Here is a 25,368-nt window from a genome sequence, read left to right as displayed (position 1 = left end):
GCCTTTCGCTCTCCCCTTAACCCTGCCCAGCTCTGGCCTGCTGAGACGTAAAAACTACAACTTCCAGAGGGCCTTGCGCGGAGATCTGGCCTCCATAAGTCAGGTGGCTCAAGTCAGGTGACAGCTGGGCCCGCCCTCACACAAAGTCTGAGCGGTCCGGGGAATCGGGTACATTCCCAAGCGGCACCAGGCGCGAGGTTGCTGCGAACGGTGAGATCGGTCCCCGGAGCCTAGGAACCTCTCTATGAGGTGAGAGTCGGCAGGACCTGGACAGCCTCCCATTTCCCAGGCGGACCCCCTAAGGCCTAGAGACTGGCACAGCACGTCAGCTGGACAGCCTGCCGTGGATCCAGCCCCCTAGCCGCGCCTGGGTTCCATCTCCTGTCACCAGTCCTGGCTTGGTGACACCGGACAGACCTGACGTTGATGGGAGAATTCGGGTGGTGGTGAGCGGAACCTGGGACACTGGGCTGTCGGGATGGTGTGTGGATGACTCTACCTTAGAGTGCTTCAGTCCCCTTCCCCGCCTCCTGCTTCGCTGCCGCTTGAATCTGGGTGTGCAGATCGCTTGAAGACGGCAGACGCTGAGGTGACCGTTCCAGGAATTCCTGTTAATTTGCCCAGTGCTAGGCTCCGGGGCAGTCAGCAGGAGGAAATCCTGACCCTGCCCTCTGGGGTTCTCAAACTGAAGGAAGGGAGGACAGCTGAACCCTTGTGAGAGCTTGCTAGGTGCCCTAGGGAACAGTAGTAATTGCTTTACATCATTGTTTCTCAATCTGTTTACCCTTGTCAACCCACTCCCACCTTCAGATTTTTAATTGTGCTGATAAACTGTACTTGTTTATATATTATGGCACTTGGGAGGACCAAAAAGCATTGCAAGAACTTAGGGTTGTTTTTTTTCAACATCCCCAGAAACCAATTGTAGCTCCCATCGAGAATGCATGCTTTACATCTCATATCATTTAAATCCTATGTGATAGTGAGATTAGATAGTTAGATTATCAATCTGACTTTTAAGCATTTTAATCAATTTATCTATCAACGTCTTTTTATCTTTCCTGGAATCCTTCCTGCTGAGTGTCAGCCTTTGGGGATGAAGGACTTTTGCTGACCAAGTGTTCAAGACAGTCTGTGAAATGAGGAAGAAACTGTTTTGTTTTCTTTTGTTTTGTTTTTTTGGAGGGGCGCGGGGAGAAAAAACTCTAATAAGACAATAAAACTGAATTCTTTCTTTCTGATAACTAGGTTGCAAAAAGCAGTTGAAGAGGGAAAAATTCAAGTCTGTGTTCACTTCCTCAGGGTGGGACTTTACATAACCCTCTAAGCTGTTCTGAGCTGGTTTCCCCATATATCAAAGAAAGATAAGTCCTCCTCTTTCTTCATAGAAAGAAGGATCCCCTTCTCTGAGGTTGTGGTGCAAAACCCATGAAGTCAGAAATGTGAAGTGAAAGTCCTTTATGGGCCATTCCATGCCATGATTCCAGGAGCATATCATCCTCCTAAAGCTGAGCTGATTCATACTTAACATGATGTTCTCTTACTGTTTGTTTTTTCTTCCTAGTTCTGCAAAATCAAGGAACATGATAAGGAATTGGCTGCTTATTTTTATCCTTTTCCCCCTGAAGCTTGTAGAGAAATGTGGTAAGTTTAAAAATGAGTCATCAACTTTTAAAAAAGAGAAACAAACAGTGAGTAACCTGTCCTCTTTGTCACTGAAGGTCTACTATTGTCCAGGCCATGTATATCTGCCTGCCCTTCGGCCACGTGGTCTGCTCTGGGGCCCAGGAGTTTCACAAAGAGCCAGATGTGTCCACAAATAATTGTCCTTCTTCCCTCAGGTCCCTGTTCCCTTTTCCACATCACTAAAGTCAACAGTTGGTTCTTAAAGTCAGATTGTACAAGTGGTTCTCAAAGTCAAACTGTGGAGTTCCAACAAGCTGAGATAATATCTGTGAATAATGACTTAGGTTTATACCCCATGGACCTCACCAAGAGAGTCAGGTGTTCTGGGAGACACTGGGGAGCCAAATGACATGGCCACCTTATTGTACTTGATTCTTCCAGATACAGACACCTGAGGAGTCTTCCTGACATTACCTTGTAATAAACTAAAACCTTTCCCTTAGAGAGGATCAGAGGACCAGGGAATAGCAGCTAACAGGGATAGGGGGACCACAGAGAAGCAGCTGGTATCAGGGTTTGCATGTCTTTGTAGGAGGGACCTTCAAGTGCTGTGTCAATTCTAGCTGTTCTCCCACTATGCAAAGCATTTCTGAAATTCCATCCAATGAAAAGCTCTGTTTAGGGGCTGGGGATGTGGCTCAAGTGGTAGCGCAGTCGCCTGGCATGCGTGCGGCCCGGGTTCGATCCTCAGCACCACATACGAACAAAGATGTTGTGTCCGCCGAGAACTAAAAAATAAATATTAAAATTCTCTCTCTCTCTCCCTCTCTTAAAAAAAAAAAAAAAAAAAAAAAAAAAAAAGCTCTGTTTAGCACTCCACAGGTGCCAGTCCCATTATTTTGATCATTAACTTGGCTGTTGTTAAAAAGCAAATGCATCTTGGGGCTGAGGTTGTAGCTCAGTGGCAGAGCACTTGCCTAGCATGTGTGAGGCACTGAGTTTGATCCTCAGCACCACACACATAAATAAATAAATAAATGCAGATGCATCTTGAAATTCCTGACTAAGGGGGCTGAGGATGTAGTTCAGTGGTAGAGTGCTTGCCTAATATGCACAAGACTTTGGGTTTAATTCCCAGCACTGTGAAAAAAGAAAAAAATCCTTGACTGAAGATTTCAAGTGAATTGGTACAAACCATGCCAACCCTGCATGTATTTTCTAAGAGCTATGCGTATGGTTGTACCATTAAAGTTATCTAGCCTTTTAATCTCTGAGGAAACAGTGGTCATCTGATCAGCTTTGTTAAATATTGGTCATGTTACTTTGTAGTCACATCTTGTTGATAATTTGTTTGTGAAAAGGGCAAGGTCCCTCTGATCATGAGGTCCATTGTTTCTCAGTAGGGATGCCAGAGCCTCACACCAGCCATATTGATAGAATGGCTCTCTGGAATTAAGGTTAGAGTGTGAGTGCATGTGTGCATGCACATTGAACCTCCTTTTAGTAATGCTAATAAATTCCCTTAGCTAAGAAAGAAGAGAAAATTAAGCTTCCACTACTCCAGTTATATAGAGGGGAAACTTAGGCCAAGACAGAGTAGAATTCAGAGCTAGAATGAATCAAAGCTAAGACTTTGCTAGGATCTCTACTCCATTATATCACTTTGCCTCCTTTCCTGAATGTCATTATGAAAGAATAGTGTGAGTTACCATAAAATCAAGCACCTGGAGCTAGATTTCTAGCTGATTCTGCTGTACCCTTCTTCTGTGCTTTGAGGAGTGATCTTAGGACTATAGATGAGAGGAGTGGCCTCCAGAGTATTTATCTCTGACTTCTTTGGGTGGAATCTAAGGCAGTGCAGCCTAGCAGCAAGAACCTGAGCTTTGGATCAGACCATTCCAGGTTTGACTCCTGCCCCCACCATTTTTAAACTATATGGGCAAGACACCTTTCCTCTGAGAATTTTCAGCTTTCTCACATCTAAAGGAGGACTGAAAAAATGCCTACCCCTGACTGGCAATATAGCATTCTGGTAGAATGCTTGCCTAGTATGCACCTAGTATGTTCAATCCCCAACATGACAAAATCAACACAGAAGTAATTCCCTTTTCCACATCAAAAAATAAATGAGCCGGGCATCATGACTCATGTCTATAATCCCAACAACTTGGGTGCCTGAGACAGAAGGATACCAAGTTGGAGGCCAGCCTCAGCAACTTAGTGAGGAAGGCCCTCAGCAACTTAATGAGACCCTATCTCAAAATAAAAGGGCTGAGGGTGTAACTCAGTGAAAGTGCCCCTGGATTAAATCCCTAGTACCAAAAATAAATATATAAATTAATTATATTAAATGCCTGCTCCTTGTAATAATTACAAAATGGGAGTTAAGAATATAGTGGAGTGGCTGGCATGAAATTAGATGAAGAGCAGGAAAGGTCCCATTAAGTATTAGTTTAAAAAAAAAAACAGAGCCTGTTTAGGGAAAACTGAGGTGGATTCACTGTGACTCCTTTGGTAATTATGATATGGTGTCTAGAGGCTCCCACTCCAGAGCAAACTTTTAGATGTACTTTTCCAGGTTATGGTACCAGCTTCCTGGCTGCCTTCTATCTTGGGCTAAAATGTCCTGTAGTTTCAAAATGATGATAATGATAGTAACCAATAATTATTTCATATGCAGGTCAAGTGGAAAGCATGTTACAAACATTTCTACCTTTTATTTTCACAGTGATCCTTTAAGATAGGTCTTGCTATTTTCCCCCATTTTACAGATGAGGAAATGGAGACTCAGAGAGGTTCAGTACTTTACCCATGATTATATAGCTAGGAAGAGTCAGAGCCAGGTAGAACTGTGTGATTTCAGAGTACTAAATACTGCTCTCTTTTGTGGTGCTGAGTGAGGGGGACATAAACATTCTTGGATCTGGTTCCTTGAGAGTTCATAACTTCTTCCTTTTACATGCAAAGTCTGTGGAAGATCTAAGGCCATGTGGATCTCCCACTCACTCTGACCACTGTTCCAAAAGAACCCTAGGTACCTAGAGGTATGGCTAGCTGCCTGATGTCACTTTTAGTACCTCTGTCCTGAGCAGTGGCCTATTCTGGGACTTGCTTATCTGGTGTGGTCCTCAGTTCTGGGTAAAATGAACTGCACCATCCTTGTTTGCAAGACCAGAACAAAGCCTCAGGTATCAGAGCAGTGGTGCTCCCTTCTGCAGCACATATACTAAATTGAAATTATATCAGAGCAGTGAGAATGAAAACAAAATGTGGGACAGAGTCACCAAATTGCCTCCAGGTTCTGAGGCTACAGTTAAGAGAGGGATCTCCAGGCATGGTGGCGCACATCTGTAATCCCAGTGGATCAGGAGGCTGAGGCAGGAGGATCGTGAGTTCAAAGCCAGCCTCAGCAAAAGCAAGGCACTAAGCAACTCAATGAAACCCTGTCTCTAAATAAAATACAAAATAGGGTGGGGATGTGACTCAGTTGTTAAGTGCCTATGAGTTCAATCCCCAGTACCCAAAATAGAGAGAGAGGGGGACCAACATACTATGAGCAGCTTGGCCTCTACAAGGACTTGAGGGAGCCAGGCAAGAGGATACTGTAGATCACAGACAGTGGGCATCTCAGCTGGGGGACTTTCAGACTGGAAGCAGCCTTCATCCACATTCCTAGATGAAGGGCTAAGAGGGAGAAGTCATCTCAAATGTGGTCAGAGAGGCTCCAGGTAGCAGAACTGGACCCAGAAATGTGAGTTTCAGGTTGCCTGAGCACCTTGGAGAAGATGAGATGACTCTCCCTGTAGGTGTCCAGGCAGGGGAAGAAGAACTACCAGGTAGGAGTATTGAAGAAGGAGAATCAACAAAGGAAGCTGAATTAAATTTTAGTTCTCAGTTCTTCATTATCTGCCTTTAAGGAGTCTGGGTAGAGGAGACCTGGGCCCTGCTTGCAGGCTCTACCCCTACAAGAACCATCTTCATTAGAGTCTCCCATTTGAGTGCCATTCCCATCCCAATTTAGATTCATAATCATGACCTCTGGACTGCATAACCCTAAGGTCTGTGAGACAGGAAAGGTGAGATGGGGAGGTTATGGCATAATGTTTTAAGCACACCTGGAGTGGAGGTAAGGGCAGGGATGAGGAGGTGGGCTGCCCGAAGAACGCAAGAAGAGCTTGAAGAGGCAAGTTTGGTCATGTTCTGAGACCAGGGTACCCTGGGGTAGTTGACCTCCCAAGGTGATTTTTTTTGGTTCTTGTTGTTGTTTGGTATTGGGGATTAAACCCAGGGTCTCCTGCATGCTAATCACATGCTCTACCATTTAACTATACACCCAGTTTCCCAAGGTGATTTTCTAACACCCAAACGGGCTTCCTCTCTCATCCTGGAAGCACCTATTTGTCTACCTTATCTTGAGTTAACATCTTAATGCCAAGAAGAAATCCTTTTGATGAAAAATGTGTATTTTTAACTATTCTCTAGTCACTACCTTATCGCCAGCTTCAGGAGGGGGATCCATGCATGGGTTAAGCTGAGGCAGTAAGAGATTGTAAAAGGGTTCTTTAAAACCATGTTAGCTGGGACCCATGCATGTCTTGACTGCAGAGAGGGGCTGGACCAGTTCTTCAGGATTATATAACCTTATAAAGAAGAGACCCCTGTGTTATCCATCTGAAGAGGTGGTTCCTATTCACCATTTATAATCCCAAATGGTGGCATGAATTCCTTTGTGGTAATTTTGGAGCTCCGTGCTTGTAAATTGTCTCCAGGTAACTAAGCCTCAGGCCCTCAGAGCCTGTCAGAAGAGGGAATTGGGGAGAAAGCTCCAGCGTTTCCTGCTCTGGCCTATGGCACCTTCTGTCTCTGTCTCTGGCAACAGATGTGGAAGGAGCATATGAGGCCCATGTATCCAGTCCCCTCATGGAGCCACCAGTACCTCCCTCTCTTCACTTAGAAAGTAGGATGTCAGGGGCCCTTATGCCTATTTCTTCTCATGGGCCTGAACACTCTGATCTGATGACTCATCATTGACTTGGGTCCTTCCAGAATCAACTGTCAGCTTCACCGTGCCTCCTGTTGTGAAACTGGAAAATGGCAGTTCAACCAACGTCAGCATCACCCTGGGGTAAGTTGTCAGGCCCATTTTTGTCCTCAGCCCCACTTGGATGGGCCCTACAGTTAGGTCAGGGCTGACTGGTGGTTCAGTCTATTCATATTTCAGAGGTGACGCTTTTGCCTCTTAGCTGGAGGACAAGCCATAGAAATAACAGTCATACTAACCCTGGGCTGCAGAGTAGGATCTCAGTTGAACCCCCAAATTGAATCCTTCCACTAGGAGGAAGAAGAAGGGGTGCTTCTTACCAGAGACACAAGCCTTTTCTCCCCATGTGGAGAGTTCTAGAGTAATGAGCAATCGATGCCAGACTTCAAGACCCTTTCCAAGACTAAATACTTGAGGAGATCCCTGAAGGTCAAGAGGCAAGAAGCTGAACTACTGATTGGTCCTGCTGAGGTTACTTCCAAAAGCAGAAGTGACCATATGGCATAATCCCACTCCTGCAATGCTTATGCTTGGCCTTTGATGACCATATGGCATAATCCCACTCCTGCAATGCTTATGCTTGGTCATCTTACTTGATGACCCCTTCAAATTTAGGCATAGGGGTCTTAACCTAGTCTAGACTGTGCCAGAGAGCCCACCTCTCCCTTTGTGCCCTTAGCTACTTCACCCTGTTCATGCACCCCAGCTGTGAGGATGCCCTGAGTTGAAGATCTGGAACCCTGTCCTTTTTTCTTTACCTTTCCTGGGAGGTGTGGCTCCCAGTTTCCCTTACAGCCCCCTGCCATTTCATTTCCAATTCCTATCATTCCTGCACGTCCGTACCTTGTAAATGTCCCAAGTCATCCTTTATCCCCAACTTACCCCCTCTAGAGTCCCTGAGTGGCTTATGGCTGGCCTCTCAATTAACTCCAAGCCTCTACAACCAGATTTGAGGTCCCTATGGTCTGCTCCCCAAGGGCCCTCATTTCCTTCAGTCAGATTCTGACTTTGTAACCAAATCCTGCTCAGATCTGACCCTCTCTGGGAAGCCTTTCCCACTGCCACAGGGAGCCTCTATCTTATCCATCTCTGGATGCCTCCCAAATCATTCACAGTCAGTTTGCTACCTTCTCACATTCTCATCCTACCCTGAAGGGAAATCTAATTTTCTAGTAAAGATAGAAGACACCTAAGGAGCAGGGATTCCACCTCTCTACCCCTCAGGGTTGAGCACATAGCATTTCTTATTCCTGATTACTTGAGAAATTAAGGCCTGGTGCAAATTCCAGAGGGTTGGTTGAGATTTCACAGTGTCCAATTTCTCAGCAATAATCAGACTCTTGTCCTCCACAGGCAACCATTAAATGCAACCTTGGTGATCACTTTTGAAATCACATTTCATTCAAAAAATATTACTATCCTTGAACTCCCTGATGAAGTAAGTAACAAATCTAACTAATGGGAAATGCTAAGTAACAAAACATGTTGTAATTAAGAGCTTGTAGCAATGGGTCACCTAGACTGTCCCTGTTTCATCATTCCAAAAATCTGTGACTTTTTTTTCATTAATCTCTTTGGGGATGAGCATTTTATGCTATATAACTTTGATTAAGAAGGAGACAGTAAAAAGCCAGAGGCAAAAGTGGTTCTGAGAATTAGAAGTTCTTAAGATAGTTTTCTGGGGCCGGGGATGTGGCTCAAGCGGTAGCGCGCTCACCTGGCATGCGCGGGGCCCTGGGTTTGATCCTCAGCACCACATAAAAATAAAATAAAGATGTGTCCACCAAAAACTAAAAAAAAAAAAATGTTTTTTTTAAAAAACGATAGTTTTCTAAGGCCTTACTACTCAAGAACATTCATGAACCAGCAGCATTGGCCTTGTTTAAAAATCTTTCAGTTGTGCCAGGCATGGTGGCACACACCTCTAATCCCAGCTACTCAAGAGGCTGAGATAGGAGGCCAGCCTCCTCAATTTAGCAGAGCCCTAGGCAACTTAGTGAGACCTTGTCTCAAAAATAAAAAAAAAATTAAAAGGCTGGGGAATGTGGCTCAGGAAGGAAAGAAGGAAAAAAATCTTTCAGTTGCTGGGGCTATACTCAATGGTAGAGTATGTGTCTAGCATGCTGGGGCCCTGGGTTCAATCCCCAACACCATATATTATTTGGTGCATGACTATACATATATTATGTATAGTCATGCACCAAATAATAATAACTTTTTAGAAACATAGATTCTCAGGCCCTATCCCAGATTCAAAGTGTATATGTTAGCAAGGTCCCCAGATGATTAGGGTCCACGTTAAAGTTTATGAAACTTTTTTTAAACATTTTTTTTTAGTTGTAGGTGGACAGAGTACCTTTATTTTATTTTTATGTGGTGCTGAGGATCGAACCCAATACCTTACACATGCTAGGCGAGCACTCTTCCTCTGAGCCACAACCCAAGCCCAAGTTTATGAAACTGGGTTCATAATGTGAGGCACTGTGTTCAATTCTCAGCACTGCATATAAATAAATAAAGTCTATTGACAACTTTAAAAAAAAGTACATTTATTCTTTTAAAAAAAAGTTTAGGGCTGGGGATGTGGCTCAAGTGGTGGCATGCTCGCCTGGCATGCATGCGGCCCAGGTTCGATCCTCAGCACCACATACAAACAAAGATGTTGTCTCTCTCTCTCTCTCTCTCTCTCTCTCTCTCTCTCTCTCTCTCTCTCTCTTTCTCCCCCCCCCTCCTCTTTCTTTAAAAAAAAAAAAAGTTTATGAAACTCTTTTCTGAGACAGTACTGGGTGGATATCATTTGTAAAACCCAGTATTTATCTATTTATATGTACCTTGTTTCCTTCTTACCAGGCATGTAAGCCAGTTGCCATTCAACTAGATAAGAATAGGGAGGCAGAAAGCCAGGCATCTTAGCTCATGCCTGTAATCCCAGCAGCTAGGGAGGCTTGAGGCAGGAAGATAGGGAAAAGTGCCGGGTATGGTGGCATACGCCAATAATCCAAACTACTTGGGAGGCTGAGGCAAAAGAATCGCAAGTTCTGGGCCAGCCTGGGAAACTTAGTGAGACCTTGCCTCAAAATAAATAATAAAAGGACTAGGGATGTGGGTCAGTGGTAGAGCATCCCTAGATCAATCCCTAGTATCACAACAAGAACAAAAAAAAGGATGCTATATATGTTAATTAGCTTGATTTAATTAATATGTGTGTGTATCACACTGAACATTATACATATGTACCATTTTTGTCAATCATACCTTCACAGGCTGGGGAGGGATGCAGGGCTGAGCTGGAAGGCCCTGAGGCCATGGTGGGGAGGTGTGGAGGTGGACAGCAAATCAGCAGTGAGGTCCAGCATGCAAACAGTAGTGAAACATGATCAATCTCAAGAGTTGGAGAATCTGGCAAATGAAGTGTCCCTTTAAAGAGATCTATGTGAGAAGAGACCTTTATCCCCTGATGAGCACCATAAGGCATTAGCCTGTGCCATTTCTCACAGCTTCCTGCCACCAAGGGTCCAGGGCCAGCAAGCAGTACAAGAAGAGCAGCTGGTTCCAATAGTAGGTCTGAGTAGCCCTCTTCATCCACAGATCACATTTAGACTCTGGGAGGAACACACTACTTAGTTTAGGGCAAACATCTACATAAGAGTAATCCTCTTTTAAAAGTAAATGGAAGCCACACAGTATCAAGCTAAAAAGGCCAACACAAAAATCATGGGCTGTCGGATTCATTGTATATAAAGTACTAACAAAGTGACCATATGGTGTCAGCGGTTACCCTTGGGGTCAGAAGACCAAAGAAGCGGGTGGAACAGGGCTTCTGGGGTGTTGTTTCATTTCTTGATCTGGGAGCTGGGTACATTCTGTCTGTAGACATTTCATCCAGCTGTGATGTGTGTACTTTTCAGTATGCATGTTACAGTTCAGTTTATTAGGAAAAAATTCACAGTGGGAGTCAAACAAGCCATATGTATCAAATGACCTTCATGGACACTTTTCAAACTCATGCTTCACTGGCCCCTCCTCATCCAGCTCTTACCACTCCTGTCCATTAGAAGTGACATTAGAAGCCACTGATTAGAACCTGGGAGTTGGGTTGTCTAGGAACCTGTTCTGTGAGCCTTAGATAAGGTCATTCATCAGGACACAGCACAAGATCATTTATAATGTCTGACTTGACTACACTGTGAGGATTAAAAGCAATACCAGCAAGTATAAAATATCGGGCCTAATCATTTCAGTCTGCCTTATTTTGGTTGATTTCTGATTCACCAAATTTCTCCCTGCCTAGTTCCAAAGGGATTTAATGACCACTTACAAATATACAAACAGCACTGCAAATGAAGTGACAGGAAAATAAAAGAGCTAAGAGTGGTGCATGTCATCAAATTTCCATTTCAAAGTCAAACTCAGGGATGTAGGGGGTTTGAAATGGTTGTCCTGCTAAAGTCCCCTGATTTCTGGTGCTAAAATGAAAAAGCCATGCTTCAAGGGTCCTTATTAAGGAGCCATTATCAGCTAACATTCATGGAGCTGTATCTCCATGGAACCAACTATATGGGTTGAGGGTAGACCATAGGTCTCACCCAGGGAACAAACAGATTGAGGACACAGGAGACAGTTTGGTTCACTAAAGATATATCACCCTGCTCCCTGCTACCCTGGGAGGGGGGGGGATTGAGAGCAGATGTTGCAGGCAGGCCTCCAAGTCCATTTTCCTGGAGCAGCACATTAGGCAGAAATGTGGTTAAGAACCTTCATGTTTGCCAAGCATTTGGTGTATGCACCTCTTGTTTTGTTCACTTGGCAACCAGGCGAGGGGTGGGACAGACATCCTCTTGTGGATCTTGAGGAGTCTAATGATGATGGAAATACATGTAACACAACTGTCAGAGTACAGCATGAAAAGAAGCACTCACTGTTTTGCCGTGTGTCAAGCTTTGTACTGGAAGCTTTGTGGACATCATGTCGTTCACAGCAACCCTGTGAAATAGTCACTTGTGTTATTCCAATTTATAGATGATCAGACTGAAATCAGAGCTTAAATAACATGAGTAGTGAGAGAAAGAAAGTCATCCCACCCTCCCTCAGAGTTGAGCCCGGGAAGGCCCTGAGGACCAGTCCATAGTTCTGCTCAAAAAGTCAAACACAGAGATGTAGGGGATTTGAAGTGGTTGTCTATCTCAACATTTCTGCTTTTTTTTTTTTTTTCAGCAAGCTCTTTGAAGATAGGGACCATCTATGATGGACCTTCTTCTCCTCATTCCCTCATTTGTAGGCTGGTGTCAGACACTTGGTGAGACCTTAAATAATTATATGTGGCCTCAGATAAAATTAAGTCTTTCTAACAGGTTGAAGTGCCTCCCGGAGTGACAAATTCCTCTTTTCAAGTGACTTCTCAAAATGTTGGACAAGTGACTGTTTATCTGCATGGAAATCATTCCAATGCAACCAGGTAGGCTGGCCTCCTCCCTGGCCACATGGGCCTTGAGGAAAGGGAGGCCATGCTGGGCATAGGGCAGAGGGGCTTTCTTCAGAAGCCCAGCCTTAGCTCATCACATCCCAAATCCCTTTCTAGCCCAAGGATACGCTTCTTGGTCATCCGCAGCAACACCATTAGCATCATAAACCAGGTGATTGGGTGGATCTACTTTGTGGCCTGGTCCATCTCCTTCTACCCTCAGGTGATCAAGAACTGGAGGCGGAAGAGGTAACCTTCTAAGCTTTGCCTGAAGGCCTGTGGGGCAGTGAGAAGGGGCATTCCAGTGAGGCTGCAGTTGGTGCTGCTTCCCACGCTTCCCTCTGCTCTTCTCTGGCTGCCTTCTCAAGAAGGTTGTCCTGATGGAAAAGTCCTCTCTAAGAGCCTAGGTAGGAGTCCAGTGCTGAGCATTGGTCCCTTAGCCAGTTTAGTCCCTCCCTGTGGAAGCAACAAGATGAGTTTCTCAGCTTTTCTAGGGGAAAAGCCCACCCAAACCTCCAGAGCCCTGGAAGACTGAGGTGTCAAGTCACTCATCCTTCAGTCCTGGGGACCAAGCACTCCCACCTGGTTTTAAAGACAAAAGTGAAAGCAGGCTTGAGGGTGCATCTTCATGCAGCAAGGACACAAGCTCTGCTGCAGTCATCCTAGCCATGGGAGCCTCATAGCAGGGAGTCGGTGAGGGCAGAGGTACTTCTGCAGGAGGCCTCCAGGATACCCTGTGGGAGCCAGGGCTGAAGGAGCAAGTGAGGGAGGAAGGGAATTGGCACCCAAGAGAACAGGGATTGGGTGGCATTGACTGTGGAATGTTAAAGAACCAAAGAACAGTGCTCTCCTCACACTTCACCTGCTAGGAGCTCTGTCCCCTCCCAGGTCTCACCCTTCCCTTCTGCATCCCTTTGCCCTTGGCAGTGTCATTGGTCTGAGCTTCGATTTTGTGGCCCTGAACCTGATGGGCTTTGTGGCCTACAGCGTGTTCAACATCGGCCTCCTGTGGATACCCTACATCAAGGTATGACACTGCCTGTCCCCCATGGCTTGTCCAAGCTTCTTGCTGACTACCTGCCTCTCACCTCCCAGCTTCTCCCCACCCTCAACAGGAACAGTTTTTCATCAAATATCCCAATGGTGTGAACCCTGTGGACAGTAATGACGTCTTCTTCAGCCTGCACGCAGTCGCCCTTACCCTGATTGTCATCATGCAGTGCTGCCTGTATGAGGTGAGAGATGAGGCCTGGCAGCCAGGCCCACCAGGAGCTATCCCAGCCAACACCTGTCCCAACCCACCCACATGCCACCTGCCATTCCTACCTGCCACTGGATAGAGATGCAGAATCGTCAGAAAGGAAACATATGCATTCAGCATCTACTTCCCAGGCCTGGATAATGGATCAGGCCCTGTGCCAGGCACAGAGAACACCTAGTGAGTTCAAGCCCACAGGGCTCCAAAGTCTTTTATGAGGGACACAGAGAAAAGCAGTGACAAGACATCAGGCTGAGAGCTGTGTGGAACAGGGAGCACAGGAGGCAGAGTAGAGGCCCAAAGCCAGCCAGGGAGGAAAGGGAAGGAGGGTGATGAGGAAATGATTCTTATTGTGGTTCCAGGGTAAATGACGTTCCTGTGTTATTAAAGAGGAAGATGGGGTTGTCATTCCCCATGAAGGGACAGAATTTTGGAGGCTGAGGAGCATTTGAGAGGAAGTATAAGCAGATGGGTGTGACCAGGGCTTAGGGTGCCAGCTGGAGAGCTGGCTCCACAGAGGTTAGGAGGAGCCTAGGATCAGCCTTGTTGGAGGCCCATTGGAGTCTAAGGGTCTCAGCAGGGAAGGGCACAAAAACCCCTGAAGCTTTGTTTTCATTTCCCTGTGATGTGTCACCTCCTTTGGTGAGTTCTCTTTACATACTGTTCAGGGCCCACAGAGGGGCTGTGTGGCCCCCGTCTTCACGAACCTTCTCAGTTTTCTTATCCTTGGCTGTAAAACTTTGGTGAAGAAGGCCCACTTGGCACCATGTCTGGAGAAAGGCTGGGGTCAAGGCAGATTCCGGGAAGAAGAGAATGTCCAAGCAAACCCCACTAGACCTAGGATATTAAAGAGGTTCCATCTGGTCATAGAACAAGTCGAAACCTGGGCTAGGATGAGTTGCTGGGCTTCCGGTGTTGGAATTTACATCCTTAACACCCTTCACTCCTTTTGGAATGAGCTTAGAGGCCACCCAGCTTTGCAAAGCAGAAACAAAAAGTAGATAGAAACTGGAGACTGCAAAGTAAAGTTGGTGCTGGGGATGGGATCTCACACCTGACAGCTTGGGACCTCATCCCAGCCCAAGTGTCAACTTGTTCCATGTCCCAGATGGAGCCTGAGGATCCCTGGTATCTTTCCTTCATCCCACCTTTCACTGAACATAGCCTCAGTGTAGGCCTCCCTCACATGGGCTATGTCAATGCCAGGCTTCCATCTCCAGCTCTCCCCTTCAACCCACTCTGCACCCCTCCTTCATGGTCATCCCCTCCTGAGATCCTGCAGCAGCCCCTGTGCCCCTATCTACAGCCCCATCCTCTTTGTCTCATCCTCAGCGAGGCAGCCAGCGTGTGTCACAGCCCGCCATCGGCTTCCTGGTACTCTCGTGGCTCTTCGCCTTCATCACCATGATTGTGGCTGCAGCTGGGGCAACCACATGGCTGCAATTTCTCTTCTGTTTCTCCTACATCAAGCTCGCTGTCACACTGGTCAAGTATTTTCCACAGGTACTCCAGGACTTTGCTGCATTATCATATGGCCGGTAGTGTGAGAGGTGAGAGGTCCTAAGCTCAGGCCCTGCTCCCAAGGCAGCTTTTGCCAGGGCAAGGAAACTAGGGTGGAAAACCTCAGTGGAAACCAGTGAGCCCTGGGAGGTAGGGAGCCCCAGTGGAAGACATTTAGGAGCATCTGGGACTGCAGAGGTAACAGCAAATATGGACCCTGACTGGGAGAGGACCACCAAAGAGGCCAAGACTTCCCTCCCATGTGGTACCAGTCAAGGAAGCCCAAAGAGCATCACGGGTTTGGAGGAGGGCTATGGAGCCTAGGCAGAAGGAAGAAGGGAATGTCCAAGCAAAACCCACTAGACCTAGGATACTAAAGAGGAGCCCCGGAAGCCCAGCATGGCTCAGATGGGAGTTATTTTCACTCTACAGATGGGGAAACTAAGGCAAGGAGAACTTGGTGATTTGCCCAAGGAAACAGCTCTGATGATGGAGCAGGTATTCCATACCAGGAAGCCAGGCTCCCAGCCTGTGTTGTTAAGGCACAGCACAAGTCCATGCTGAATACGGGGACAGCTTCATTAGAGATGGGAAGAAGAATCAGAGTTGCTGGAAAACCAGGATAGGGCTTCATCCATGGGTAGGAGTAGAGAAGGCAGCGGCTGTTCTCCCTCCCTCCCTCCGATGAGTTGGGAGGTGCTGGAGTGAAAGGAAAGACTTCAGTTGCCCTGCCTGCAGATGAAACCCCAGGACCACCCAGACTGTTCTTTTGGCTGAGGCTTGTCAGAGCCTAAAGGTCACCATGTTCCTTGGAGCCAAGGCTTGGGCACAAAAGTGGGATGAATCAGAGCCACCCTTGTTTAGAGTGGCAGACATAAGGCATAGCCATCCAGCCCCCTCACAGCCCTCCATCTGTCTGTGTGACCCAGGCCTACATGAACTTTTACTACAAAAGCACTGCGGGCTGGAGCATTGGCAATGTGCTCCTGGACTTCATAGGGGGCAGCTTCAGCCTCCTCCAGATGTTCCTCCAGTCCTACAATAATGGTGAGTCAGCAACAGGCTGCCCCCACCCAGTGGGTGTAGACACAGGGTAGGGCCAGGCTTTGGGACCCACTGCCCCCATCCCCAAGCCATAGCTACTCCCAGCAGCCTGGGGATTCCAAGCTCATCCCAGCCTACAAGGACAAACTCACCCAGGGGCTTTGCAGCTAGAGAATTTGCAGTCCTGGGCAAATGGGGACCCCCACAACCCCACATGTGCCAACTGCCACAGGAACTGCCAACCTAAAACCAGATTCTGTCCCCTTGACTATTAACAGACCAATGGACATTGATCTTCGGAGACCCAACCAAGTTTGGACTTGGCGTCTTCTCCATCTTCTTTGATGTTGTCTTCTTCATTCAGCACTTCTGTTTGTACAGAAAGAGACCAGGGTACGAGCAGCTGACCTAGCACCCAGAGACCTAGTGTAAATGGCCAAGACCCTGGGCTGGTGGGTAAGGCTGCACCCAGCAAACACCAGAGAAGAGGTTGGTGTGCAGGGCTGGCTCGGATGTGCTGACAGAGGAGAAGTGCTCTCTTCCTCAGGGCCAGTGCCTTAAACTCAACCAGCCTGCCTTCATCCAGTTCTCTCTGGGACAGACACCTGACTCTGCTCCAAGACTGAAAGCTAGACCTCCCAGCCTCCCCAGAAGTCTCAGCCCCTCCCAGGCCTCAAGGGCCAGGCATCTGGCCCTCCTGCATCTTGATGCTCCATCTTTTTTCTTTAAGGCTTCAGGCAGCACACACAGGTCCTGACAGCCATCTCGGGTGGAACTGGGTGCAGAACTTGCAGCTGAACGCCTTTCCCCAAACAACCAATGTTTCTGGGAGCACCTCGAAGGGCTGACCTTGCAGCCAGGAGAGCCAAGGGCACTTTGCTGCCACTGCTGTGTTCCTAGAGACCAAGTAGCTGGGTGCTGTGACCAGTGGACTCAAAGGTGCTGGTGCTGGTGGCGGAGGGGCAAGGATTTGGGGGTTAGGCCTTGGGGTCCTTTGTCTGAAGGTCCCCAAGACTCTCATTCTACATAACTCAGATTCCGCAACAGCAGTACAGATGGCCCCGGCCAGGGCCTGGTGAAGAGGATTTCTGAACCTTGAGATGCCTGCCAGATCCATTCTGAAGTGAACTGATGCCCAATGTCCTCTGGAACTTTATCATACAAAGTCAGATACCACACTAACTCCATTCAGGTTTTTTGAAGGGATGTTATGGAAGTGGCATACTTTCTTTTGTCCTCTCTCCTACCTCCACTTTTTGAGTCAGATAGGGCTCCATCTGAACCCACAGTGCTCCTAACCCAGCACCTGTACAACAGGACACACTCTACCGGCCTGTGCCTTAGAGGCCTGTCAGACCTACCAAGTGGTAAGCATATTTCCCCCAAGGGGAGGGCAGGCCCCCTTCCCTGAGACCTCCAATTTGGGGGCTTCAAAGTAATTGATACTATCTCACGCAATGTTTGTGGGCATAATCTTAATCTCAAACCTCCTTCCCTCCCACCCCAACCTATTGTCCTTCCTAGGGCAGGAAGGGAGGGTCCCAGGATGTGCCTTGAGTTTGCTGGCCCACACATTTTTTACTACAAGGCCAATGTAAGCGGCCTATATCCTTTTTGTTTTCACGGTGCTTGTATCCTTAATTAAAACCTGGCTTGTTTCTTTCTGCACACTCCAAGCATTTGCTAGATGCAGAAGGCTGCTCTGTTGGCCTTTAGAGCTAAGCCCTGGGGGCTTAGGGAGTTGGCCTTACTGACCTCCTGGTAAAGAAATATGTAGGGCCTAGGAGATCACTGATCTGAGGTGGCTGTGTACTGACCCTGCGCTTCATTGGGTATGCCCTCTTGGGGGTATGCCCACTCAGGGCCAGGTAGGTATGTCTTGTGGGTCTCGTATGCCATTACTAAGGTACACCAGCATGTGCAAGCTGCAGATGTGGGCAAGGGTTTGTTAGAGGTTTTTAAGGGCATGACTTCACTGGAATCAGGGAAGTAAAGGTCTTATTTTCCAGATTATTTTATCCAGCTGTAAGGAATTTAAGGTCTTATTTCCCTAGAGCAGAGAATGCAGCCCAACCAAACCTATAGACCGGTTTTATTTAGGCCACCCAGAGATTTTTATAAAATATGTCCTTGGGTATTGCACTTTAAAAATCGGAGATTTCAAATTCTGGACTTTCCTTCACAAATCTGATTTGGCAATGTAAGGTGGATCCAGAAGTGGCAGCACCTTCTCAGAGCTAGTAGGCAGAGGACTAGACACTCACTGCTTACTACCTAGCTAGCTCTCAACTTGTGGGAACATCCAGGGTTATGTCCCTGGCTGTGGATCAATACTGTCTAGAGTCTCAGGGGCAGATGCTTTTCCCATGAACCCTAGAGTGCCCATGAGGCCCCTCTCAGGTGGGAACTGAAGGTAGGTTACACTGAAGTACCCCCAACTTCCTTTATATAACCTAGCTTCACAGTGACACCCCAGGTTCCTCACCTTAATTGCAGTGAAGGTATACCCAGACACAGATGTGGCCTTTGCCACGTACAGGGTGTTTCCACTGAGGCTCCACCACCCACCATGGTACTAGAGCTGGGACCAGGGCTTCCCCTGTGCCAGGAAGCACTTTACCACTATACCTTCAGATCTCACTAAAGCTTCTAAGGCAACACCAGCCACACACTTTCCCGGGCAGGTGGGCCTAAAAAGAGTTGGGCTTTGTCCCAGAACAGTGGGAGACATGTTAGCCATCCTTAAAACCAAAGCACTTGTCCCATTCTACTCCATGTCTCAGCAAGGATCCCTCATGAATTCCAGCGTTCTTTATTGGACATGAGATGTTGGGAGTGGGGCAGCATCATACTGCCCCATTTCCATGGTAACCAAAGTAAGGCTGTTCACGTGCTAAGAGTAGTTGCTCCCACATGTGAATTAGTAAGCTAGACTCAAAACTAGAACTGGCATCTCCAAATAGTAAGGTAAAAACGCTGTGTATCAAAGTTGTGATTAAAAAAATACAAAAGGTAAAACCACAGGCAGAGAGAAAAATGGCAATCCTGAGAGCTGCCCTGAAATGTCAGTTTGAACCTCAGCTAAATCCTGTAAGTAGGCAAACCCTGGGGAGGCCAGCACCCCTCAGGGAAGTGAGTGTGCATGGGAGGCTACCAGCTGCCATCCAGATGAACCTTCATAGTGCTTCCAGGAGTGTGGGGGTCTAGCCCCCCACTGGGCAATGTTGGGGTGGACAGCATGTGGCTTGGGCACTGTGGAAGTGACATAGGAAGGCAGGGCCAAGCCCTGCAGCCGGGGCAAATGAGGGAAAGCCAGCCCCGAGTGGCATTTCCCAGCTTTGGCAGCTCTCAGAAAGTGGTGTTTTCTGCTCACCCAGGCACTGCTGAAGCAGCAGTGGGCTGAGCTTTGGTCATTGCAGACTGGCTTCACTCAGCTCCAGGCCCTTATTTCCAATCCTCAGTATCCCAGAGACAGACCTGGTCCCAGAGCCTCGGGCTAGAGTGGGAGGGGAAACAGGGCTGGCTCAGGCCTCTGGGATCAGCTGTCGCCCTTCTGAGCTGGAACCCAGCATGCAGCAGAAGCCAGGATGGAGGAGCAGAGAGCGTGGAAGTGGTGTCGCTGTACAAATAGGCAGGTAGGCACAAGGTAAGGATCACAGGAGGGCTGCTAGGACAGCATGGACTGCTGCACGGCCTTCTGCAGCGACTGCCGCGTCACCAGCAGGCGCACCACCTCCTCTGAGCGCTTGGTGAGCCGTTTCCGGGCCTGGTCATGTGTGACCATGGTCATGTCCCAGCCATTCACCTGATCCAGGGAGAGAAAACAGCCCACCTCAGTTCCTTGCTTCCAGGATCAGCAAGCAGAGAACTATGGCGTACCCAGGCCACCCAAGCAGGCCCCCAGACCAAAATCTCCAAACATGGAGATGTCAAGCACTAGAACTGAGTTCAAAGAAGAGCCTTTTGTCGGTGGGCCATACCAGCATGACTTCCAGTTGGCTTCGGTGAGTCCCTCTCTGCAGGAAGGTTGGGCCAATCTCTCCCAACCCCATGTGCTTCAGCCCCCTTGGTCCAAACCTTAATCTCTCCTCCTCTGGGTCACTTGTTACCTGCATGATTTTGTCTCCAATCTGCAGCCCAGCAATTTCAGCAGGACCTCCTTCAGACACGCGTGTGACATAAATGCCCTGAAAGAGGGAGCCCAGGTCAAGACCTGTGGTCACTGGACTTGCCCCTTATCCACAAGGCAGACCCTAACATAACATACTCCCAGCCACTCCTCTCCCTGGGCCCAGCCTGCCCTCAGCACATTCCACCAGTATAGACTGTGCCAGGACAGCCAGGAGGAAAGCATGGCTACCCAAGGATGTTCCAGCCCCTGCTGATGACCACCTCCTACTTTTCCTGGGCTGTCCAAGCAGGCCTTCCTAGGGCTGAGAGGCCCACTCCCCATCCCAACCCTTCCTTTTCCCACCATATTATATCTTGACCTCTATCAGGATTGTCTGAGAAAAAGATCTGCTCCTTCCATACAGGCCCAGGAAGCAGAGACCCACCATCTCAGGCCTCTATGCCCCATGGAAAGGTCACAGGACCTAGTTCCCTCTCACCTTGTCTGTCTTATCTTCTGAGAAGGGATTTTGAGAGGGATCCTGGTCAATTCCACCTCCAATGCTGAAGCCCAAGATTAAGTTCTCACCTTGACGCAGCTTGTGAATTTCAACTCTTTGCTGACAAAGGAAAAAAAAAAAAAAGCATGAGGGGGTGAATGGAGAATGAATCTTGTCTGAGTCCGAAGCAATAGCCTCAGGCTGCTGGGTCACCTCAGAGCTATGCCAAGGGGTGTGGCCCAATAGGGCTGGGCTGCTGATTGGAGATAAGATCATGGGGCCATCAATAGGAACCTAGTTGGTCACCAGCCTGGGAGGCTGGGGAGTTGGGACTTAAAACTTGGCAACATGGACCCACCCACACAGCTCTCTGCCCTGTCTTCCCCCTACTTCCCCAGCTTTGGTCACCATGTGTTCTAAACCCGTTCTGGCCCAAGAGTCAAGGGTGCTGTGGCTGCCATGGAAGAGAGGTCCAGTTTCCCAGGGAGGGGACCCACAGGGCAGGAGGGTCAGGCACAATGCAGGTACAATAAGGCAGCTCAGATTGCTGAGCCAGCACTGTCAAAGGCAAGACATTTAGGTGCTCAGGAAAAGTAGAGAAGATCAAACTTGCACGGAAGGGAAAGGGCTTCCTTCCTGGCCAAGGGAAGCAGAGCAAAGGCTTGGAGGTCTGTGAGACCAAGAGTACAGGATGAAGATGTGGAACTGCGAGGTAAGATGAGCCTACAGCCGGATCAGGACAGCTGTGGGATGCAGACCCCTAAGACTATTCCTAGATGGGAGAGGGGGGTCCCCCTGAAGCCCCAGATCTTGCTCTTGTGCAGGGTTGAGGACAGTATTCTAGCCCCCCCCACCACCATACTCAGCTCCCCACCTTTCAGAGCCCTAAGCAGGTACCTTCCAGTCACTAGATCCTGGGGACAGAGATTAACCAAAAGTGGAAAGTTCTGGGGAATTTTTTGTTTGTTTGTTTTGGTACCCGGGAGTGAATTCAGGGGCACTTGACCACTGAGCCACATCCCCAGCCCTATTTTGTATTTTATTTAGAGACAGGGTCTTACTGAGTTGCTTAGCGCCTCACTTTTGCTGAGGCTGGTTTTGAACTTGTGATCCTCCTGTCTCAGCCTCCTAAACCGCTGGGATTACAGGCGTGCACCACTGCGCCCAGCCCCAAGGTGTAAAGTTTTAACAGGAAGAACGGGGGTGGGGTGGGGGGGGTGTTAGCAAATGGCAACTGGATCTGGACCTGGAGAGGCTTCACAAAGAAGGGATCATTTGTACCAGGCCTTAAGGAGGTGATGAGCTTTGTGGCCACCTGATCGTGAACCCACCGGAGCACAGAGAATTTAGGGAATAGGGCAAGGCATGATCACATTTGATGCTAGAATGGCCACTTAGGTCATAAGTAGGAGAATGAATGTGTTGTGTGAGGTGGGTGGGGTTGGCATAGAGGCCAGAGGACATGAGCTACTTGGAAACTGAAATCCATAGACTTGATGACTGTTCATCAGGGAGAGGAGTCGAGCATCTAGCCATCTAATCTGGCTGAACACAACTATCATTTCAGATGGGGATCTAGGAGGAGAAGATAAACTTTGAGTGCCAGAAGCCACCCACACAGGTGTCCAGAAGACAGGGCTGTGAAACCTTTGCTCCACATGGACAGAGGAGGGACCAAAATGGCTGTAATTCTCAAACCTATATGGGGGAGGGCAGGACTGGGGGAAAAGCTTCCAGAATCCTTTCCCAATCCAAGACATAGCCAGAGAGGTTAAACCCCACCCACCATGTTCAGGCATGCTCCTGGTGTTAGAAGAATTGGACAGTTGTGGTCCTACACTTTGAGGAAGAACCTAGAACCAGGCATGACATGAGGGGAAAGGGGCAGGAAACACTATCCCTAAGGCACATTCACCTGGATCCTCAAGTCTAAAAGTGTGAGCTCCTCCAACCCACCTCCAAGGTCAGAAAAGAAACAGAAACCTGTCACTGACTTGCTGGGAGAAGTCAAGCAGTTAAGGTGGCTCTCTGGCTCCTCACTTGTGTTCCCTGTTTTCCAGCTAAGAAGCAAACCTGGAACCCTCTTTCTGGGGAAACTAGGGATCTGGAAAAGTTAAGCTGTTGCAGGGTGAAACTAGGACAGCGGTAAGCTAGCTGGTCCTGCAGTCCAGGCTTGAGTTACTGCTCCAAGTTCACCCTCACATGCTATCTTTATCAGTGGCTCCTTTGCCCCACCCTCCTGACTACAGAAGCTCTCCAGCACACCCATCTGAGATACCACCTCCAGTCCCTATGACTCCAAGGCTGGAACTTTTACTTAACTCCTTGCCTGCCGGGAAGGCATTTCTTCCCATTTTCTGAAACCTCTGGGAAGCAGGGTGGGAGGGCTTCCTTTATGGCTGGGCACGACCGGACTTCTCTCTAGGATTCAATTTCCCCACCTCTACCAGGGAGTTGGCTTCCAGGATCCAGTCAGCCGGGAAGCTTGTGCCCAGGTCTAGTGTCCCAACCTTCCTTTCTCCTTCTGCCTATTCTAAATGCACCCAGCATCCAAGGCAAGGCAAGGAGGTAGCCAGAGGCCTGGGCTGAGTCCAAAGGGTGGTCTCAGGCCTCCAGTATCAGGTGAAGGACCTAAACTTTGCCCCAAGGGCTGAGGATCCAGGGAAAGTTGAGAGAAGGATCAAGCCTGTTGTATGAGTTTCCGCTCTGGACAAGGCGGCGGGTGGGTCCCAGAAGCGAGGCTGGATGGGAAGGGGTAAGGGGCTGCTACAGGAGGCTCTGTCCAGCCCCACCCACCAAATCTCCCTCCCATGGGAGGCAACCGCGGAGCCAGCTGGAGCGGAGGAAGCGCTTCCTCATTCCAGAGGCTGCGACTCACCAACGTCGGAGCCGGCGCCCGCCCCCCGTGGCTGCCCAGCTGGGGACAGGGAGGCCCGGGAAAGGGTTTTGGTTTGGGTTTTTGGTTTTTTTTCCTCCAGACTCCGTTGGGCGAGGTCTTTCTACTACTAGGTTCTCTCCACCCCGGCCGGCTGAAAGGAGTCCGCCAGACGGCGGCGATGCACAAGATTTGACCTCTACCTAGGTTTTCGGGAGGCTCTTGAGTTCCAGCCATGTTTCTTGGCCATGGGAGGTTGCAGCACCGCTCCGGCCGGCAAAGCGAGGGCCGGAGCTCTGGCCCCCTATTTGCAGGAGCCCCCGGTTCAATGCTTTGTCGACCTGTTTGTGTGTCAGTTTATCGCTCGAAAAACTGAGGTCAGACCAAGCTGAGGAACCCGCGCGAGCGCACTCACCACCACGGCGGTGACCGGCTGGCCCGGGATGTAAGACATCTCGACCCGATCTAGCAACGAAGTGCAGCTGAGAGAAGCCCGCAGTGAGAATGCCAGCGGCCGCGCCCTCTCTGGTTAACAAAGGCAGCCCTACTTGGTCCGCCCCCTCATGAATTGTTAAGAAACCTCCAGCCAATTACCGGCCCGAGCGCTGTTCGGCTGTCGGAAGTCCCGGTGGGTACGTAGAGAAGCGGAGAGAGGGCGGAGCGTGGCCGAGGCGCAGGCGCAGGCGGGCGGGCGAGCTATGTGCGCATGCGCAGCCTGAGCCATCCCAGTAGCCTCCAGCACAAGATGGCGCCGCGGGAATCTCTACCTCGACCTGTGTGAGGGAACGCTAAGTAACGCCGCCGTGTTTCAGGTAATTGCGAAAGCATGGCCGGGGGATGCAGACGTGCTACCGGCCAGAGCCCTTAGTCTTCTCGGCGTCTTTTGAAGGTCCGAAACTCACAAGTGATGCCGGGTCTCGGAAGCCCCGGGGGTAGGGGGTGGTGTGAACCCAACTTGCCAAGCTTCAGGCGCCACTAGTAACATGGTTTTCTCCGCAGCTCTGCCTTGTTCCGCAAGAAAGCAGAGGCTGAGCCCCGGCGGGCGCGATGGCCGCGGTGGTGGCCAAGCGGGAAGGGCCGCCGTTCATCAGCGAGGCAGCCGTGCGGGGCAACGCGGCCGTCCTGGATTACTGCCGGACCTCGGTGTCAGCGCTGTCGGGGGCCACTGCCGGCATCCTCGGCCTCACCGGCCTCTACGGCTTCATCTTCTACCTGCTTGCCTCCATCCTGCTCTCCCTGCTCCTGATCCTCAAGGCGGGAAGGAGGTGGAACAAATATTTCAAATCACGAAGACCTCTCTTTACAGGAGGCCTTATCGGAGGCCTCTTCACCTACGTCCTGTTCTGGACATTCCTCTATGGCATGGTGCACGTCTACTGAAATGAGGGCAGGGGTGCCTTTTTTAAAACATCAGATTGGAAGACTGTTGCCAGAAATTAACACCGTGTAGACTTACTTAGTTTTTAAATTGTTGAATTCGCTGCTTGTTCTGTAACGTTATAAATAATTTATATCTGAAGACAGAGAGCCTGTAATATTCTTCAGATTAAATGAAGTGTGAGACACTTTATGAAGTTCTTTCTTGTCTTAATGTATAGTTTACCAGTGGTGCAAAGTCGCCAAGATTTGACTTCTGGAGAGCAGGCCTGGGCTATAGTCTGTAATTTCCCTGCTTACATGTAGGCATTTCAGACAGGGGCTACTAGGGCTACTTACTGTTAACATCCTGAGAACGGATAACAGTGTATTTATTATTTCCTTACATGCCAGGCATTGTGCCTTGTACTTTTTATGAACTTTATTTCATTTAATTCTAGCAATAACATGGAGGTGTTACTGTTAATCCTGTTAATGAAAAATAGGCCCAAAGAGGTTAAATACCTCTGCCAGTGGAGACTCAGCTAGGAAGAGGCAGAGCCAGGATTCAGATGCAGTTCTCTTAATTTGCTTTTG

General features: G+C 48.8%; 4 protein-coding genes across 4 annotated transcripts in view; 2 read left to right on the top strand and 2 right to left on the bottom strand.

The window, feature by feature from the left end:
• Shpk (sedoheptulokinase) overlaps positions 1–14,237 on the bottom strand; it is a 41,923-nt gene extending 27,686 nt beyond the window's left edge. Inside the window, exons 1-2 of the mRNA XM_077800505.1 lie at positions 14,094–14,237; positions 11,587–11,650 (exon numbers count right to left, since the gene is read on the bottom strand). Of these exons, the coding sequence (XP_077656631.1) occupies positions 11,587–11,634 (48 nt within the window). The 5' untranslated portion in view covers positions 11,635–11,650; positions 14,094–14,237. The remainder of the gene's footprint in view (positions 1–11,586; positions 11,651–14,093) is intronic.
• On the top strand, positions 141–17,577 carry Ctns (cystinosin, lysosomal cystine transporter). Its single transcript, XM_026393911.2, has 12 exons — positions 141–249; positions 1,565–1,644; positions 6,673–6,751; positions 8,021–8,105; positions 12,019–12,122; positions 12,246–12,377; positions 13,056–13,155; positions 13,244–13,363; positions 14,719–14,889; positions 15,816–15,933; positions 16,209–16,323; positions 16,661–17,577. Exons 1-12 carry the CDS (start codon positions 245–247, stop codon positions 16,776–16,778), a joined length of 1,227 nt encoding a protein of 408 aa, XP_026249696.1. The 5' UTR covers positions 141–244; the 3' UTR covers positions 16,779–17,577.
• Positions 17,578–18,726: 1,149 nt separating this feature from the next.
• Positions 18,727–24,039, bottom strand: Tax1bp3 (Tax1 binding protein 3). The gene is made up of 4 exons (XM_026393956.2): positions 23,831–24,039; positions 20,541–20,660; positions 20,040–20,117; positions 18,727–19,735 (listed from the first exon to the last, which is right to left on the bottom strand). The coding sequence occupies exons 1-4, from the start codon at positions 23,867–23,869 to the stop codon at positions 19,598–19,600; spliced, it is 375 nt and encodes a 124-aa protein (XP_026249741.1). The 5' UTR covers positions 23,870–24,039; the 3' UTR covers positions 18,727–19,597.
• An 85-nt stretch (positions 24,040–24,124) lies between these two features.
• On the top strand, positions 24,125–24,983 carry Emc6 (ER membrane protein complex subunit 6). Its single transcript, XM_026393957.2, has 2 exons — positions 24,125–24,227; positions 24,415–24,983. Exon 2 carries the CDS (start codon positions 24,463–24,465, stop codon positions 24,793–24,795), a length of 333 nt encoding a protein of 110 aa, XP_026249742.1. The 5' UTR covers positions 24,125–24,227; positions 24,415–24,462; the 3' UTR covers positions 24,796–24,983.
• Positions 24,984–25,368: the final 385 nt, after the last annotated feature.

This window comes from Urocitellus parryii, chromosome 7 (assembly GCF_045843805.1).
Source record: "Urocitellus parryii isolate mUroPar1 chromosome 7, mUroPar1.hap1, whole genome shotgun sequence".
NCBI classification, from domain to species: Eukaryota; Metazoa; Chordata; class Mammalia; order Rodentia; family Sciuridae; genus Urocitellus; species Urocitellus parryii.
Note: the sequence above shows the minus strand (reverse complement) of the source record. Positions and strands in the feature narration are given on the sequence as shown.

Coding starts and splice junctions, on each gene's coding strand:
- Emc6 (XM_026393957.2), top strand. CDS start 24,463: ATGGCCGCGGTGGTGGCCAAGCGGGAAGGGCCGCCGTTCATCAGCGAG.
- Tax1bp3 (XM_026393956.2), bottom strand. CDS start 23,869: ATGTCTTACATCCCGGGCCAGCCGGTCACCGCCGTGGTG. Junction 20,661..23,830: donor AGCCGGTCACCGCCGTGGTG/GTGAGTGCGCTC, acceptor TTCCTTTGTCAG/CAAAGAGTTGAAATTCACAA. Junction 19,736..20,039: donor TTGGAGACAAAATCATGCAG/GTAACAAGTGAC, acceptor TCCCTGGATCAG/GTGAATGGCTGGGACATGAC.
- Ctns (XM_026393911.2), top strand. Junction 6,752..8,020: donor AACGTCAGCATCACCCTGGG/GTAAGTTGTCAG, acceptor TGTCCTCCACAG/GCAACCATTAAATGCAACCT. Junction 13,364..14,718: donor TGCAGTGCTGCCTGTATGAG/GTGAGAGATGAG, acceptor TCTCATCCTCAG/CGAGGCAGCCAGCGTGTGTC.